Here is a 20,112-nt window from a genome sequence, read left to right on the forward strand (position 1 = left end):
GTCAGTTCAGTTTCATGCTTTCACATTTTTTGCTGAGTTTGACGTTGAAGGGATGGTATACTTTTTATGATTAAGGATGGTAAACACATCTTAGTCTTTTCTTTGTTCTTTATTGTTGCAGTATTCACTTTGTTTTTTGTTTTTTAAATGAATGCTGATCCATTATATAAAGAGATTCCTAATAGTATTTCAAATCTAGGGATTACTTCTTCTATCATTATTATTATTATTTTTTTTTTTTTTATCATTACTCTTGGCACAAACTTTACCTGTCGAACTGAAATTTAACCAGTATTGAATTCAGATATGGAGACCATTTCTCAAATATGGAGAATAATACCCTTTTTTTTTAATCTTTAATTTTAATTTGTTCTTTTATATCTCCGTTTTTAATTTGAACTTAAAACCACCCATCTGGAAAGGTAACATTTTACTGTACAATAGAATGATTTATCCCCAATGTGTACATTAGATGTCTTGAATGTCTTTCTTTGTCCCCCTTTAGGTGCCACAAAATATTCCTAACATCCAGCGTGTTCTTTTTTTCCTTCTATCTTCTAAGTAAGGCTTTTGTATTAACACTATAGAAGCACTACTTCTGTATGACATTCTGAGGCTTCTTTAGCTTCCAAATCTGCTGTGTTGTTACCAGTGATAAAATATCATTCATTTTTATACAAGGTTAATATTTTATGATTGCCAATTACTTTGATAATATTGTAGCAGAAATTAACCCCACTTGTCCAGTAGATTGAATATATATTCCTTCATTCTTTTGAAAACCTCTTTGTTCCTATAACAATTTGTATATTGTTTATTTTCATAAAAAACATACAAATATTTCTTCTTTTTGAATACTCAAATATATAAAGCAAAGATCAATTACAATATTTGTCATCTGGGAAAACATTTGTTAGCAATGTGGATCTGGATATCAACTGGTTAGTCTTATAATGTCATTAATTGGATACTTCAATTAGTACTTTGTTCTCTACATCTTTTAACAATTAATACATCTTCTTTATCTTGCATGTTGTTATCATCTGTATTTATTCTTTGCATTTGCAATTTATTTTTACTTTAGCACATAAGTCTAATGTTATTCCTAAGCATAATGGATTTATCCCCCTGGCTTTGTATAGCTTTTTGTTTTCATCATATCCCATAAATCCTTTTCTTCCCAATCTTTTCCAGTATACAAGAGACCTGTGGAAATAAATCAGTTACATTAAGTCATTATTCTATTAACTGATTTTCAACCATACTCTTAACTACTTCTTATTTACCTTCCTGTGATGGTATGTCAATTTCTTGTCCTATATTTTATTTTTTCCACTTTTTAAGTTGAATATCTTTCTCATGATCATATTATAATACACTGAAGTTCCCACTTTGATAACTTTGCATTAAAAATTTGTGCTTTAATACATTTCCCCCTTATTCATTGTTTGTTATACATCATTTATTACACTAATATACATTTGCTTTGATTCAGTTAATATCACTTTAATATACTTGTACCCTTCTGGAGAACACTAAATCCAATGGCTTAATTCAAATTATGCATATCTTCCTAACCAGTAAACAGGAGTGTGATTTTGATATGAGAATAGATATGGTCATGGTTTTGTTTATTGTTTATAGACATACATTGAATTAGCAATACTTGTCCAGAGAATCATATTCTTAACAAATCTTACAACTGGACCATAAACTGGCCTTTGAAAGGCTGCTGTCACCCTCCCCCCTTCACTCACAGAGCTGGTACATGGATATAGCAAAAGTCTCTCTTGGCGTGGCCAGGTTTTTTGTAGTCCTCAGCATATTTTCTTTGTCTCTCCCAGTTCAAGTTGTTTTCTTTCTGGGATGGTGATGCTGCAAAGTCATTTATGATGGGTACAGGAGTCTGGTTTTTTGGAGGAATTGCTGAAAGTAGCTGAACACAAGAGTCATCACTGTTATTCACTTTGCATTTCAAAACAGTGTGGTCATTCCTGGGTCTCCTTCTGGATTTCCCTCAGTCTCTTTTTTATTGTCTCTGAACAAAACTGGATTCTCTGTGTCTCCCAGTTTTCTCTTTGTGCTTTTAGAGTCCAAGCAGTGGCTGCCACACTGCTATGATATGTTCAAAAATAGTCCCTCCTCATGTAACGTTAGTCCACCGGTCAAAGGTTTGTTTCATTTCTCCATTGCCACAACTTAGTCCTTTTCCCAGTCCCATGAATGCCTGAGGGTAAGTGATCAGCCTCCCAAGGTCCTTAATACCTCCATTAAACTAAGAAATTGTAAGGCCAATGGCCTAAGCCAACCTTTATCTTTTTCCCCATATCCACATTTCTCCATCAGATAAAAAACTCCTTCTTACTCTCCCACTCTACTCTCTTCTTATTTTACTTCATTAATTCTTTTTAATGTTTTTCTTATTTTTATTTCTTATGTATTTATATCTTCCTACCTCATCTTCTTTTTCACATCTTTGTGTAAACAATGCCTCTTGTCTTTTTACTCTACACACTTATACTCTTTCTGATAATACTTTAAATTTCTTTCATTTAGGATATTTCCTCATTTGTAAGATTCACTCCCAAACCCGTTAATTTTCCTATTCCATAACTACTGATCATTTCATTTACATTTTACCTATAATTTCCACAGTGCCCTTGAGTACTGGAAATCAACCTTCTACAGTATGCATGATAAATATAGAGTAACATTTAACACACTTTCTTTTGTTCCATTATCAACTTCCTTTAACATTCTATCATATATATCTCCTTTATTCATTAATAATGCCAATGCTTTTTTCTTCAAATCCATCCTTCTTATCTTTCTTTTGATTTAATATAGGTTTATTTACAATATCCATTTCTTTACACATTGCAACATCAAATGTTCCCTTCATGACAATTTCTTAGACACATTCTTTATTAGATCTCTGCCCAATAGATATTTCCACAAGAATAACAACTATGACTTTTCACTACACCTGTTACTTCTCCATTCAATCTTTTCTATCATATTTAGCCTTTTTTTTTTTTTTTACTTTTTTAAAATGAGAAAATTAACAAATAAAAACACTTTTATTCCAGTTAACTTTCAAGCTAAGTAAACATCAAGCTTACCATTTTCTCTCCAATATTACTTTTTCTACACTGCAAATGTTTTTCAAGCAGTTCCTTACTTAATTAATGTTTCTTTTTCAATTCAATTTTTTCTATTTGTCAAGTAACACTATTTTTTCCCTTTACAATAGTATTAAACACAAAGATTTTTCATTGGATTAAGATTTAAAATATAGATGTAAAAACCTCCTTTCAACCTATATATACCATTTACTTATAGTTTTACCTATAATCTCTTATTACTTTATTATATAAATAATATATTATTATTATTATTTTACTTATATTATTTCACTTCACTGCTAGCTCCTTTCATCCACAGCACTCAGTCAGGCCTGCACTCACTCTATTTATAAAATACACCCAGTCATTCACACTTTAAACATGACACCACTTGTTTTTCACTGTTGAGGATCCTTTCCACTTTTACTCACAAGTCAAACTTTTTATCATGCATTAGGGCGGTATCCACAGAATAATATTTTATCCGTTCAGACCTCCATTATATAAATATATATAAAGAGCTGTTTTCATAAAAATTATTTCTGCCCTTGCAGACCCCTATCCACTTTATAACACTTTTGTTTCATGCTCTGTTTATTTATTTTTTATTTTTTATATCATTTTTATCCATACACTGTAAAATATGCAGCATTAATGTCAAATTAACATATATGTTTGTTACCTTAAAATAACAAAATAAAACATGAATGGCTTGCAAAACCAAAGTACTTTTCCTTTTGCTATCATTATTTTACAGTGTATTCGCTTATTCCATAAGCATTTTTAATAGTCTGTTCCAGTCTACCTGTATCCGTCAAGGCCCTCTTACAGAATAAACACAGATTATTTAATTTTTTCTTATTTTTTTCATACACTGTAAATAAAATGCAGTATTGATGACAAATCAACATATGCTTAAATACTTAAAATAACAAATTGAAACATGGATTTGCTTCCAAAACCACGTTACTTTTTCTTTATACAAATTATTCATTTACAGTGTATCAGCTTATTACATCTAATCAATAGCCCTCTTGCAATAAGCATTTTTTATAATCTGTTACAGTCTATTTGATTCGTCAAAGGCCCTTCGTCAAAGGCCTTTTATGTTTAAATAAACACAGATTATATATTTCATTGCCCCTCAGCAATTTAACTTTTTATTGCCCCTTAGCAATTTATCAATCTGTTCCAGGTTAATGCTAAAACAAGGCTTACTTAGCAAAACCACAGATTACACCTTGAGCTCAGGCTGTTTTAATCCCTTCTTCATCATAAAAATATCACACCATGCATCAAAATCCTTGGAAATGGAACCCTTTTTAACTTGTATTAATCTTAGTTCTTATGTTGGAAGAGCATTGTGAACGTCTTTCCATCATGAGCCAACCCAGATGAGCAACACAACAGTACACCAGTAAATAAGCAAAAACTGCTTACCTGGTCCTGTGTATGCCGCTCATCCAAACTCAGCCCACAGTGGCCATCCACCTCCATGCTCCTTTCCAATCCCATCCTCGTCGCCAAATGTTGTGGATTTTTGTAGTGATTATGAAAAATAATTTTCAGCAGAGGGTTCCATTGCCAAAAGATGACTTTATTGCATACAACAATAAGGCCGAGTTGGTGGCCAAGCAACTAAAGAGTCTTTTTCAGAATGCAACCTAATATACAGTTCTCTAAAAGTTGAAACCCCTCCCATGTAGTTGTTTTTAGCATGTTTTTATGTTTGACAGGTGTTGTGACTTCATTCCTTAAATGTCAGCCTATGCATTTTTAGCTCTGCTCTCAGTTACCATATTTTAAACTCTGCATACATTGCAGTCTTTAAGACTGCTAGTCTTCAGCTTACAAGCATGAGACATGTTTACTTGCAAAACACATTTGAATCTGAATACCATGTTCACCAAAGATATAGTTCTGAATTAAAAAATCTTCTTCAGCATCAAAGAATCAATCGGGGACTCTTCTGTGTTTGTCTTCTGTGGACACCCGGTGAGGATAAATGTCTTGTGTGTGTTGTCTACACGGTTATGTAACTTAAGTCAGTCAGGTGTGTAGGGGAAATCTAACAACACATCATCATAATTATTCATGAGACTGCTGATGTATCTGCTTACTGATCAGGGCCCAGTTCCCCAAACTTTCTTATCGCTAAGTAGTTCTTAACCTCTCTCTTAACTCTATGGCACGGTTCCCAAAACATTTGTACGCTAAGTATATCTTCTGTAAGTCACACTTTCGTAAGGTTGGTCTGGACCATTCGTAAGCGCTCTCTTAGCGTTGTTTGACACAAAACGCTATCGCCGCCACTGTGCAGCAGTCTTTAGAAATCAGCGCAGCGCAGTACAAGTCAAACTATGGTATGCTGACAATGATTTTATGTTATGGACATTTTAAGACTTATAATAAAATATGTTTGCAATGGATACAGGACTATTTATGCAGTTGACTTTATTTGGTATCAGAACTAATGAATCAAAGATGGCGCAGGTGTTTGTTCCTAATAGAAGTCTGTTCCCTCTATGTTTATAGCGTTTTCATCACCTTACATTTATAATTTATTTAGAAAGATTAAAGATTTCAATTGGTTATACTAAAAAGCAATAATATCATGTATTCTATTATACAATGTATTAAATATTTCATATTTGACAGTTTTATGCCTTTTAACATATAGCTCTTTTTCTCTACTGTTTGTTTTAAAACTGTTATGTTTCCATACATAATAAATATATATTATACATATAATATCATTCATACTGTAAAAATAATTGACTAACAATCAAAAACAGTCAAGATACATTACATAAATGCACACATATACATCTCAGTAGACATTAAAACTTTCAATGTATATAAAGAATAAACGTATAATGTGATAAAAACGCTATAAAAACACTACACTAAAGGGAAACATAGGAAACAGACTTCCACACAACACCGGTAACTCCGAAACAATTTTTTATTCGGCAACCCTTAAACCTTTTGACATTTTGCCGCGTCATTATGGAGCTGCTAGATCTTCTCAGACCATATTCTCTATCTAACTAGGTTGCTTTTTATTGAAAACATTAATGGTAAGCAATACCGCATTAAACAGAAGTAACTGCAGCTGCTTGCCAATCAATTCTGATTGTTAAGTACCTTACCATTAGTATAAAAGTGTATATCATCATTTTTAAAAGTCGTTAAACTCATGTCAAGAAGCGGCACAAGTGGCACAATGGGATAATGAGGGTGGATGATTAGCGAGGGATACCCGCTTCGTCTATATTAATGACAATTTGATAACTTAATTATTAGTCTATTTTACGGATAACTTAAACTATGTTAAAATAAATGTTACTGGAATAATTTGAGTAATGTTCCATTTGTATATAACGTGTTGTCTTTCTTAAGAAAACATCTTTCTTAATGCACCTTTGCGTGAAGTGGAAAATCGATCCCCGAGCGATCGATCGCAAATAATTCAGCACCTTCACTTGAGACAGCGACATTGTTAAGTCGAACTTAGAGGCAGGGTGTTAAGAAGCTTCCTAAGAGACACTTCGGGGAACACACTTAGGAACACAAACAACTTTGGTAAGATCTCAAGATATCTTTTTGAGTCTTCTTAGCGTGCTAAGAGTGAACGTTATCGGGGAACCGGGCCCAGATACTTTACATTTTAGTGTGTTTTTGTTTATGTTTATGTTTAACTAAACCTCAGTACAAGTGTGACTATCAGAGAGATCATCTTACCACAGTATCTCCAGTTTACAGTCAGGATTCTTCAGTACATCAGAGATCAGCTTCACTCCTGAATCTCTTAGATTATAATTATAAGACAGATTCAGATCTCTCAGGTGTGATGGGTTTGATCTCAGAGCTGAAGTCAGAGCAACACAACCTTCATCTGTGATATTACACTCACTCAACCTGTAGAGAACAGAGACACACAGTTTGTTCACACACAGATCAAATCTACAGTGAGTTGAATTTGTTTCTCTTCTGTCATCATTTAGTGTTTATGGACATTATCATTTTAGTTTCATTTATGTGTGTTTGTGTTTTACTGAAACACAGTGAGATTTACAAGGAAATTAACTTCATCAGTTTATGTTTATATTAACAGTGTGATTTTTTTTATACAGTAATGAAATCAGATTTCTCTCATCAGACATCACACAATGTTCTCTTATGTTTTTATTTCTGAATAATTTTTGTTTTTTACTTTTGTTCATAATTCAATTTTAATGTTTTATGTTTGTGACTTTCAGTAAGAGTTAAAGTGTTGTGATGAATGTTGAATAAAATCAGCTTCAGTTATCAAATACATTACTGTGATTAAATTAAAATTCACTATTCAACATTTAAAGTGGACCAAAACTTTTTATAAATGTTGTCTTTGAGTTTTGAACAATACTTGTCTGAGGACATCTTAGGGTGTTTTCAGACATGAGTCTATGTTTCAGAACCTGCTGCTTTTTCTCCTTGGTTCAGTTTGTTTAGTCATATGTGAACACGGCAGGGGCAGACTGCTTTAGTTTATGGTCACAGCAATCACAACTACCAGATGAAGATCAATAAAACACTCCCAAGAGGTTCACAACAAGATTACAATTTGCCTGGGATATGTTGTGCTGTTGGTGGCAGGGGTGCCGCTAGCAATTTTGGGCCCTATGAAAGAATATGAGGTCGGGCCCCCACCATACCCATTTCGCACCAAACATACAATCCAACCTACTGTAGCTATTCAAAATCTTTGTCTGCCATTTAATAATACAGAACTATTTCTTTTGCTATTGTTTTGACCACAATTAACAGTATTTATAGATATTTACAATGTTTGCAGCTAAGATAATTTATTGTGCAATGTAAATGTAATTGAAAAATACAGTACATTAATCAAATAATCAGAGAAAATGCAACATTATTAAACATAGATTAAAGATAATTGTGACCATGCCTGTGAAAACCCAGCTGAAGTATTTCTTTGTGGTTTACTGTTTTCCACATAAAATCATCCTACATAATGTAAAGAACATTTTGTGAAAATATGAACTTGATATCTTTAATATTGACTGAGTAAAGTCATGTGTCAGCGATTGAAATCATAGTGAAATTAATGCTTGAAATCAAACTGTGATGCTTTTATCTCTCAATAAGATTTGAAGCTTTAGTCTGATTTCTCAGTGACATACTGTATTCTTGAGATGTTACACACACCAATGAATGACATTGTAACATTTAAAAATGGCGAACAAGAACAATGCATCTTTTCTATACAGTTACCTTATGCCTCAAATAAGACTGGGTCAAAAATGCTTGACCAAAGCTTGTATTATAATAATTAGCATTATTTATAAGGTGATTATCAGGTTTCACACACCAGCAGCTACACTAAAGCAAAAATAACAACAGATCATTGAAACCGTGAACTTAAGAAAACAGCTATACTGTTATTAAATGATTCTTAAGACTGTTTATTAATCAATAGGACTCTAAAATGAAATGAAGGACAACTGTAGATAAACGTCTCCATCTCTCTAACAAACTACAACAACTATAGCAGATTACGACAGATTGATTTCTTAAAGCTGTTGCAAGTTGAGAAGCTTTAATATACATTAATGGACTAGTTTAGCCTTCGTTTCATTTCTGTTTTATCACAATCAACTCGATTCTCAACTGCCTAAAAATCCTTCATTGGCATATTGTGTTACAAAACATTGTAGTGTGTAACCGCTAGCATTTCTAGTTTATGTTAATTAGGTTATACGGGCTACGTTAATTAAAACAGCTTATAAGGGCTGACTTTGCGTTAGAATCATAACATAAAACAGGGAACGTAAATCACTTTGTGTTTTTTTAAACTGAGGTGAACAGAGTGAAGACTTTACAGTGGAAAGAAAACTGCATTGTATTGCTCCAGCGACACATTGTGTAAACTGCATTTATAGTAAGGAAGTGCACATATGCAGATATCATAGAAATAAGCATCAAATACACACACCTTGATCTCTTCTGAAGTTCACGCGCATTGTGAGAGCATGAATTAAAGAAGGCCCTAAACGCAGAGTAAAGACGGGGCAGAGCTAAGAGGGCTCAGTTTAGGGGGATTGTGTGTGCGGCACAGTCCTTGGCTGAGGCCCCAAAAATTTCATGGGCCCTTAGAATCATCCCACCCCCCTTACGGCGCCCCTGGTTGCCGGTAACAACAGTCGTTAGAGGAACCCCGAACTACACTTAAATTCCAAAGGAGTTAAATCAGCGGAATAAAGGATTGCCTTCAATCAGAAGTGACCACTAAGATAACATAAATGCTGGCCTAATATTAATGAATAGTAACATATAAGTTACAGCTGTCACTTATACTTACAAGCCTATAGTAATGGATTCATACGCCCTAAAACACTTTTCTCCTAAACTTTTCACTTTACACATAACCTTTTTATATACATTTATATACGCCAATGGACATTTTGACTTAATTATGAGCGTATGTGACCGTCAAAGCCTGAAAGATCACAGTTCTGCATGTGCACGTTTGTTCCCGCTGAGATGTTATGGACAGCAGACTTTCTTTTGTGTCCCAGCAACTTATTTTCAGGGGCAGATTAACCATATGGGCAAACTGGGGGAGTGCCCAGGGGCACCAAAGTCTTAGGGGCACCAACTGAAACCAGCAATAGTTGGTCATCTGACGAAGATGAAGTATTATTTACTGATGTAAGTCAGAGATTTAAGGTCGAGGCATATTATGTAATTTTGGACAGACTAAAATCATGCCTGGCCAAACGTATTGATGCTTACAAAGAGGTCTATGATCTTTTTGGTGTTCTCTTTTGCAAGGACTGTACAGAAAGTGAATTGTGCATAAGGGCTGATAAACTGTCATCACTTATCCAGAGGACTAAGGGCCTTTTTACACCTGGTCACTTCATGCGTTTTCTCTGATCGGATAGCTATCTGATCGTAAAAAGACCAGGTGTAAATGCCCTCTGAAACGATTTCGAGACGGATTTAAATCCGATCGCTCAAACCACTTCAGGAGGTGGTCTGGGACGCATTTCAGAGAAGTGTAAATGCATCTGGTTGATGAAACCACATAAGTCGCGCTTTACTCCTCCCAAACGTCAGCACGTCACTCGCAAGTAAGCTGGAAGAGCGCCAAACAAACAAAGCTGACACGCCTATTGCTTTATGGAGAGATGACAGTGGGTAAAAAAGCTTCCTAGAATCAATAAAAGAGTCTAATGACAAATTCAAATGATATTAAACAAAGAAATATAACGTTAAAGGAACAATATGTAAGAAATTTATATCAATTAATCATTAAATAGCCCTGAAATGTCACTAGACATTAAGAAATCATTTTCATTTCAAATACTTATATCACTCACAACAGTGGTCCGGCCAGGATATTGTCATTTAAAAAGTGGAGTTGCAGCCCTCAACTGATGTTTATGTTGTCGTTTGGTATATTGGCCACCAGCTGTGTGATTGCAGTACCAGTTTTAGCCACATGTTTTGTGATTGCAATACCAGTTTTGGCCACAATCCTACATACTGTTCCTTTAAGAGAGAGTTTTGTGAATGCTTTTCCCGTCATGGACCTGCATTAAATCATCGCACTGTCACTCTCCTGCTGCGCTGTACTGCGAGCTTCAGCTCATGCCGAGCAAGGAGACGCGCGTCCCCTGCCCAACATTCAGTACAACATACAGTAAGTGCTGCATATTGTTGCGTAAACGTCATCTTAAGTTTTTTAAGGCGGAGTAATAAATAGTGTATTTGCATTTTGGGCGGGGGTAAAATATCAGATTCATATTCGTTTTGCCAAGACGCATTTATGTGGCCAAATGTAAATGGAACAGTTTTAACAAATCAGATATCTAGCCGATCAGAGAAAACACATGAAGTGACCAGGTGTAAAAAGGCCCTTAGATAAAACTTTGACTGATGAACTGATTCAGCTCAGACATTTTTAGCAAAGACAAGACCTCACCTGCAGAGCTGCTGCAAATTGTTGATCAGAATGGACTAAATACAACATTTCCTAATGTTTTTGTTGCACTTATACTGTATTTAACTTTGTCAGTATCTAACTGTGAAGGAGAGAGGTCTTTATCTACTCTAAAGCGAGTGAAAAATGAACTTAGGACAACAATGACACAGAAACTTCTTTCTGCATTTCCCTGCTTGTCATTGAATCTGAACTGGTTAGAGACATAGATTTTGAAGACATCATATGCCAGTTTGCTTGGTCAAAATCCAATTGTAAATTGTTTGTGAATTGTGAATAATATCACTGCAATTGTTTTGTTTGTGTTGTTCAGTACAAGCAATGTAGCATTACACCACTGAGTAGTTGCACATTAACTACAGATGTTGTTATATGTTAGATTTAAGAGTTGTTTTTTGTGTTCAGTTCTATTATTTACCTTTATTTAACCAGGAGGTCCCGTTGAGATTCAAAATCTCTTTTACAAGAGAGACCTGGCCAAGGTAGCAGCCAAATCACAACAAATGCATACATAAACACCAAATTACATTTTTACACAATAAAAATACAAAATATTCAAATATATAAATATATAAAACACAATGAGATTATTAAGAGAAACAAGAACATGTCTCCATCACAGTACTCTTTATAGTAGTTTTAAATTCATTTATGGACATAAGGGTTTCTAACTTTAGCTCTTTTTGCAGATTATTCCACCCCAAGGTGCTAGATAAGAAAAAGCAGTTCTTCCCAATTCCGTTGCAACTCGTGGCACATTAAAAAGCAACCACTTTGAAGAGCGTAGCTGGTAGGTACCAGAGCAGACAGAGAGAAGGTTACAAAGGTACAGTGGAAATTTGCCAAGTATAGCTTTATAAATAAAGATATACCAGTGCTGTTGTCTACAAAGTTTAAGTGAAGTCCAACCAACTAAATCATAAAGAATGCAGTGATGGGTAAGAGACTTTGTATTTGTTATGAATCGTAGAGATGCATGGTAAGCTGAATCAACATGACGCAAGATGGAAAATGCAGCATGCATATACAATATATCTCCATAGTCAATTACTGGCAGAAAAGTAGCTTCCACAAGTTTCTTCTTAGCACTAAAAGTAAAGCAAGATTTGTTTCTGTAATAGAAGCCGAGCTTGACTTTAAGTTTCTTAACTAAAGCAGTAATGTGTTCATTAAAGGAAAGCTTATCATCTATCCATATCCCCAAATATTTGTATGAAGACACTCTCTCAATTGATTTTCCATCTAATGACAAAAGACCACAATTGTCAGTTAGCTGTATTCGAGCTTTTGAGAACACCATAAACTTTGTTTTTTGTGTATTTAAAACCAATTTAAGACTCAATAGTGTATATTGCAATGCCTGAAATGCAGTCTGAAGTTCCTGCACTGCTGCTGAGATGGTAGAAGCCTGGGTGTAAACCACTCTATCATCAGCATATAAATGTAATTTGGCTTGAACATCTCTATCCAAATCATTTATAAAAATTGAAAACAGAATGGGTCCTAAAATTGATCCTTGAGGAACACCTTTAGTTATCTCAAGAAAATCGGATTTATAACCCTCAGCATAAACACACTGAGTACGATCTACAAAATAATTCTGAAACCATGCAACAGCCTTCTCACTTAAACCAACTGAACGTAGTTTAGTCAATAATAATTCATGATCAACCGAATCAAATGCCTTAGAAAGATCAACAAATAATGCAGCAGAATGTTGCTTCTTGTCTAAGGCCCCAATAATATCATTTGTCACTAATGTAGCGGCAGTGATTGTCAAGTTCTCAGGGGATTTTACTTTACTTCTGCCCAAACTTGAAAAAGGCCTTGGCCATCAACAGGGTAAATGGAATCAACTCAAACGGCTTCTTCTTTAATCTTCTTTATTTAGGTAGATTCTCATGTTCAATTAAGAATAGATCTCATTTGTTAAGATTTGGTATGATTAGGTAAGATTTGGTAAGGTTGAAAACCTTTACAAGAAAAACAAACACAAAACATAGCAATTACTTAAAACTGCCAACCAAACATACATTCATATAAATATACAAATATATATAAATATATAAATATACACAGATATAAAGTTCTCTTTAACCTTACATTAATTTAACATTATCTCAAAAAAGCACATGTTTACTCACAATATTATTCATATGCTACCACCATCATGCTATTAAATGAGCTAACATAAGCACAAAGAGTTAGAGATTAGCTACATTCACTTTAGCACTTTTTCCATCAATTTGCATTTAATGTTAAACTATTGAAAAATGTTAACATCAAACCGTTATCCCACCAGTAGCATCCCTGAAAATGTCCAGCAAGTAAAGTCTATCCCTGCTTCACCATCTATCTCCAATAGCAGTTCAACATGTGCTTCACAGCTTCTCACTACATGTGCTTGAAGATGACTGTGCACTTCCTGCTTTCTGACATGAGGACTATACAATTTCCACTTCCCTTTTCAAAATAAAAGGCTTTTTATTTTTCAAAACAAAAGTCCCTTAATAAAAGTCTCCATGCAATCCAACAGCACACCTCCCACTTGAGCTTCTGGTTCTAGAACCCAAGGAGGTCACGTCATGTTTCTTTGGAGCATGCCAGATCTTCTCTTCATTGCTCCTCCACTGGAATCAACACAACAAGACGCCTGACGTCTCTGTGTAGGATTGTAGCAGGGATCTTGTTGGAATGCTTTTTCGCTGCTGGGGTACTTCTACTATGTTCTTCATGGGATGGCTTCTTAATCATGACTGGATAGCTGGGAAATGTCCTGACATTGACGTCTCTCACGACTCCTTTCTCGTCGGGACATGTACTGACCACTCTGCCTATTTTGAACTGGCCTCTTAAAGCATTCTGATCTGCAAGCCAAACAACATCTCCTACTGAAACATTCCTCTCCTTCGTATGCCATTTGCTTCTAACGAAGAGGTTCGGGCCTGCCAATTGACACCACTTCTTCCAGAACTTATTTACTTCTGACTGGATCACTCTTAGCCTTTTGTAAGGATAACCCTCAAACTGGAAGTCTCCTGGGTCTCCGCTCAAGCTCGCCCGCCCCAGCAGAAGGGAGTTTGGAGTGATATACTCTACACAATCCTCTTGGCATTGTGCTCTTGCATCTACAGGCCTCTCATTGGCCAGATTGGCTGCCATATACACAAATGTCTGGAATTCTCCCCAAGTAAAGACTCCATTGCCACCTACATTCTGAAGTGCTCTCTTTACAGTCCGCACTGCTGCCTCAGCTGCTCCATTTCTATGAGGCGAGTCCGCAGGATGGATCTTCCAGGTCCACTTTGTGCCATGCTTGGCCACCTTTTCCTCCACTCTTGATCTTTCTAGGTACTCCAGGAACTGATACAGGTTTTCAAGGGCAGGTTTGGCCCCGATAAAGTTGGTGCCTGGGTCAGACCATACCTTGCTGGGGTGTCCCCTCAGTGACGTAAACCTCTGATAGGCTAGTAGAAATCCTTCTGCAGACATGTCACTGACAATGTCAGCATGAATGGCTCTGGATGCCATGCAACTGAACACGATACCCCACACTTTTAACCTTACTCTCTTCTTCACCTCATCTTTCACTTCATATGGCCCAAATAGATCCATGGCAGTGAACTGAAATGGAGCTGCTGGTGCGGTCCGTTCAGGCGGTAAATCACTCATTATTTGTTGGCATCTCTTTCCTCTCACTTTTCTGCAGATGACACAACTGTCCACTGCTTTTTTTGGCTATTCTTCTTCCCTTAACCACCCAGGATTTTCTCCTCATCCTCAACAGTGTTCCTGCTATACCTTCATGATTAACATTGTGTGCTTCTTGTGCAAGCAGTGTAGAAATCCACGCATCTTGAGGGAGAATGGGCACTAAAGATTTATCTTCTCTGAAGGCCTGGATTCTGCCGCCGCAGAGAAGGAGTCCATCTTTATCCTTAACCACCACTAGCTGGTTAAGAGTAGTGTCAGGAAATGTTATGTCTTCTTGAGCTGCCAAGGAGAGGGTTCTAAAGGCATACTCACAATTTTCAACATTGAGAACAAGAACTTTGCAATCTCCCTTTGAGGGTGATGCCTCACACTTTGATTTCTTTCGGCTCTGATATTTCAGGCCTAGCCAGCTGTCAGCAGCCTGTCTTACCCAAGCAATGATATTTACCAGTCTGGACAAGCAGCTAAATCTCTTCACCTCCAAAAGATTTTTTACAGCTGAACCAGTAAGTGTCTTTCTCATTGCAACTTCACCCTGTCTTATTGCTGGATTCATTTCTGATGCATCAGGGTCAACAGTCAGGTGAGTAGGTTCAGCACCGTTCCTTTCAACAGAGACTTCAGCTTTGGTGTGTTCCTGGGAGGTGATGTCCTTGCGGCATCTTTTCACTTGACCTCTTGTTATTACTGCTGAAAAGGCCCTCCTCTGTAGCTTACTAATGCTTTCCCTGGCGTCAGCTACCACTTCCCTAGCTGACTTTATTGGCCATTCTTCTAATGGCTTCTTCAAAAAATCTGGCCCACTTTGCCATGTCTTTTGCAGATCCTCCAGAGAAGCTCCCCTTGAAATGGCATCTGCTATATTCAGGTTCCCTGGGATCCACCACCAGTCTTCAATTGAGACAGACTTTTGGATTTCTCCTATTCTGTTGGCAAAGAACGTCTGGTAGCCATAGCTGTCTCGCTGAATGGCTCCCAATACTGTCTGGCTGTCAACTAATTGAAAGCAGCGCTCTATCTCCATTCGACCATGCCTCTCCATGTACTTTCTCAGTCTGGCAGCAAACACAGCACCACAGACCTCAGCTTTCACAGCATCTCCTTTCTGGTCCAGTGGTGTCAGCTTGGCCTTGGATTCCAGCAACCTGATGTCTATTCCTTCTTCTGTTACCCATCTAAGGTACAGAACAGCTCCGTAGGACTTGTCACTGCCATCTGAGAAGGTAATAGCCCATTGTTTCCCCTTCCAGCCTAGTGGTGTAAGGCTTCTCTGAAACTTAACTTGTCCCAGCTGTGCATACTGTTCAAACAGCTTGATGGCCTCCTCCCTAAGGCCCTCGGAAAGTGGCTTGTCCCAGGTGTTTTGGGCCAGGTTTCCACTCCCTGTTTCCTGGAACGCTTTCCTCACAAGAATGGCACCTTTTTGCTTTAGTGGTGTTACCAATCCAATTGGGTCATAAAGCCCAGCAACCTGACTTAGCAGTAGTCTTCTGGTGAGAGGATAAGGTGTCTTTGATCTCACTTCCTCCATCGACAGGTCTTGGCCCGTTCTCATCTTCCCTCTCCTTCTGGAGAAATTGATTGATGCCAGCATATAAAGTTTGTCTTCCTCTGCTAGATACCCAATGCCTAATGCCTTGTTGTCCTCATCTCTCATCTGATTTGGCAGGACAAGCTTTTTATGCGTCTCAGAGAGCGTCCTTGATGTGAGGTCTATCACTCCATTTTCCTGCCTCCCACTTTGCGCAGACTGGACCCATGGCTTCAGAGAAAAACCACCTACCTTCAGAATCTCCTCAATCTCCTTGGTCACTTCGCCAAGTCTGTTAACATCATTGTGGGATGTTAGGACATCATCTACGTAGCTGTCTTCCTCCAGCACCCTTCGCGCCTCCTCCAGGTGAGAAAACTTGGTAAGCCTTGATGTTTCACGCATAGCCAGCTGTGCTATGCATCCAGCAGGCCTGTCCCCTATATTCACCCTCGTGATGGCATACTCCCCAATCTCTTCATCCTGCTGGTCCCTCCAAAGGAATCTGTGCAGATGTGTCTCTTGTTCCTCCAGCCACACAGAGTTATACATCTTCCTGATGTCTCCTAAGGCTGCATGCACTCCTTTCCTAAACCTTAGCAGGACAGCTCTGATGGGGTTCAAAACATCTGGCCCTTTGAGCAGCAGGTCGTTCATGCTCACTCCCTTGAACTTTTGATTGCTGTTCCATACAAGGCGCACTGGAGTAGTGACTGAGTGGGGATTTGGTGCTACTAAATGACTCACATACCAAACTGGTCCTCTCCAGTCCTCAATCATCTTCTTTGTAAGTCTCTTTGCAGCTCCGCAGTCAACCATCTCATGAACTTGAGCAGTGTAAGCAGCAAGCCACTCTGGTTCCTTCCTAAGCCTTTTCTCAGTTCTTAAGAAGGTGGCCTCAACTCCACTTCGATTATTGGGAAGGCAAGCAGGGTCCATTATCCAAGGATATCTCGCATCCCAGTGTGGAGACTTGCTGTGTTCGTCCTCTATGATGTACGAAAGGCCATCTTTTATTATTTCGAGTTCTCTCTCCTCTGCTAAAGTCATCTCCTTTCCTCCAGGCTGACAATTTCCACAACTTTTACCCTTTGTGGGGCAAGTCTCCCCTCTCTGTGACTTATGAGCAACTCAATCTCATCAGGTCTTCTTAGTTCCTCAAGTTCAACTTCAGGGAAGAATCTCCTCAACTCTTCAGGTCTAACAACTTGATGAACTTTGGCAATCTCCTTCAGCCCATAACAGATTAGTTCATGGGCCCTCTCAGTTCCCTTGGAGGTTTTAATTCGAACTCTGAGGAGGTATCTTTTTGTGGCTACTTTGGTAGCCATTCCACCAACTCCATGCATAACAAGTGTGATCTTCTCACTTCTAAGATTCAACCTATTGGCTGCTTTATGAGTTATGTAATTGGTATCTGAAGCCAGATCCACAACGGCTCCGATTTTCTGACCTGCATTGGCGGTCACTTCCATCAACATCATAATGACAGGGAGTTCTTTCAATCCACTTTCTTTGAGGAGGCTCACCTGGGACTTGGCAGGACAGCTAACCTTTGACAAATTATTGGTAAAGGCCTTCCTGCATCTATCAGCTAACTCTGGGGTAAGTTCACACAAGAATTTCTTCTGTTCCTCAGTTAAGCTCCTTTTGTCTCTGTCCTCTGCCTGAGGTCTGTCAAATTCACGCCTCTTGTTATTTCCTCTTGGACAGAGAAAGATAGGTGTCTCTGCAGCTGTCATCAAACTTATGGCATCCCAGGCACTCCCTGCATGCCCCAGTCTTTTTCACAGCAGCTTCCTTTTCTGATAGCTTCAGACCTTTGAACTTCTTGCAAAAGAAAATCCTATCCTTATGTTCCTCATCTCCACAGATAATGCACCCATCCTCAGAATCCTCCTTCTTTGTGGCTTTAGTTGAGGCATATTTCTTGTTGAACTTCCTTTCTACTTTGTCTGGCTTCTCTGGCATTCGTAGGTAATCTAACCTCTTGAAGATCTCCTCTTGCTTTTTCAGAAAATCTAGGAGCATGTCAAAGTGGTTGTCTTGAGTGACACCGTTGGTAAGATCCACCATGAACATCAGCCAGTCCTTCTTAACAAACTCTGGAAGCTTGCTCTCTAAAGACTTCACCACCATTGGGTTTTTGATGGCACCGGTACTTCCTAGATCTGTGAGATCGGCGAGTGCTTTCTCTAAGGTCTGGATAAGGTCTACTACTTTTCTCGGCTGATTTCCTTTAACAGGAGGAATCTTCTCAAGCTCTTCAACAATTTCTAGAGCAATGGCATTTTTATTACCATACCTATTTGATAACACTCTGAAAACATCATCTGCTGTGCTATAGGTTGACAGATGAAGATCTTTCACAATCTTTTCTTCTACACTATCAAGAAGCTGTATCTTTTTGACCTCTGGCGAACCTGTTGGCTCTCCCTGCTTCTGAAGGCTTTCCCAGTTTGACCTCCAGCGATGAAAGTCTCTTTTACAGCCGCTAAAAGTGGGCAGTTTGGTTGGCTTAATCTTCACTACTGGTATTCTTGGTCCAGTTGGTTCCTAATTCAAGTCTGTACCTTGCTTCTCTACAGCAATCCACCGTGCTTTGGCAAACTCAGCCTTCCTCATGTCAAGCTCATTGTAAGCCACTCTCAGGTCGCTGCTCCGCTTCCGAAAGTCAGTTACTTCTGCAACAGGAATCCATGACTCCCAGGCTGTGAATGCGCTAGATGTTTCTTTGATCAACTTTTCCATTATAGTATGGTGGACTTCAAATCCTTCAGTGTTACTGCTTTCCACAGGTATTCTATATGCATGTCTACAGGCTTTTCTGCTTCATCAAAAGCAGCCTCTAGCGTGTCTGATCCATATCTACTCCAGAGGCTTGTTTGAACAATCTGCTTTACGTCACTGAATCTTTGCTCACATTCACTGGCATATTTCTTTAAGCTGGTATCCTGCTCCACACTAAGCTCAGCATCTTCACCATCTTTAATGCCTACAAGCTCTGCTTCTAATCCAGTCTTGTAATCATCATTGGCCTCAATAACTTTTCTTGAATCGGCAGAGAGCTTTATAAATTCTTCTCTGAGTTCTGACTCAGTTAAATCACTTGCTTTCCGACAGAGATAGTTAGCTTGCTTAGTGAAGGAAATCTTTGCAACTGTTCTGTCTTTCTTTAGCTGCTCCAGTGTTTTGCCGAGAGCTTCGACTGCCATCTTGATCTTAAGAATTTCTTTCTCTTGATTGGATTGACTGGTGCCTCTTGAATAACCTTGCTGTTCAGCAACTTTTCCCTGCATCCACACTCTGGACTCACTGAAGCCGTTAATCTTCTAGCCTTGATGCAGTTTCTTGGTTATCAAGTAGTATTGCAGTGGGTTTCAGGTGGCACAATGTCAGTTTTCAACAAAAAGATTAATCTTCAGATGTACCACACCATTGCTTCTCAACAGTGCCGTTGGCTTTCAGCTGTGTCGTTGGTTTTCAACTGTCAAGTTCTCAGGGGATTTTACTTTACTTCTGCCCAAACTTGAAAAAGGCCTTGGCCATTAACAGGGTAAATGGAATCAACTCAAACGGCTTCTTCTTTAATCTTCTTTATTTAGGTAGATTCTCATGTTCAATTAAGAATAGATCTCATTTGGTAAGATTTGGTATGATTAGGTAAGATTTGGTAAGGTTGAAAACCTTTACAAGAAAAACAAACACAAAACATAGCAATTACTGAAAAC

At 37.9% G+C, this 20,112-nt stretch overlaps 1 protein-coding gene across 3 annotated transcripts in view; it reads right to left on the reverse strand.

Annotated features, from left to right (window-relative positions):
* Positions 1 to 20,112, reverse strand: part of LOC135770627 (NACHT, LRR and PYD domains-containing protein 3-like) — a 287,002-nt gene that overhangs the window by 81,884 nt on the left and 185,006 nt on the right. For all 3 annotated transcript variants that reach the window (XM_073815499.1, XM_073815501.1, XM_073815500.1), the window contains one exon: positions 6,870 to 7,046. In XM_073815499.1, the coding sequence (XP_073671600.1) occupies positions 6,870 to 7,046 (177 nt within the window). The remainder of the gene's footprint in view (positions 1 to 6,869; positions 7,047 to 20,112) is intronic.

The sequence above is a fragment of the Paramisgurnus dabryanus genome, chromosome 8 (assembly GCF_030506205.2).
Source record: "Paramisgurnus dabryanus chromosome 8, PD_genome_1.1, whole genome shotgun sequence".
Taxonomy (NCBI): Eukaryota; Metazoa; Chordata; class Actinopteri; order Cypriniformes; family Cobitidae; genus Paramisgurnus; species Paramisgurnus dabryanus.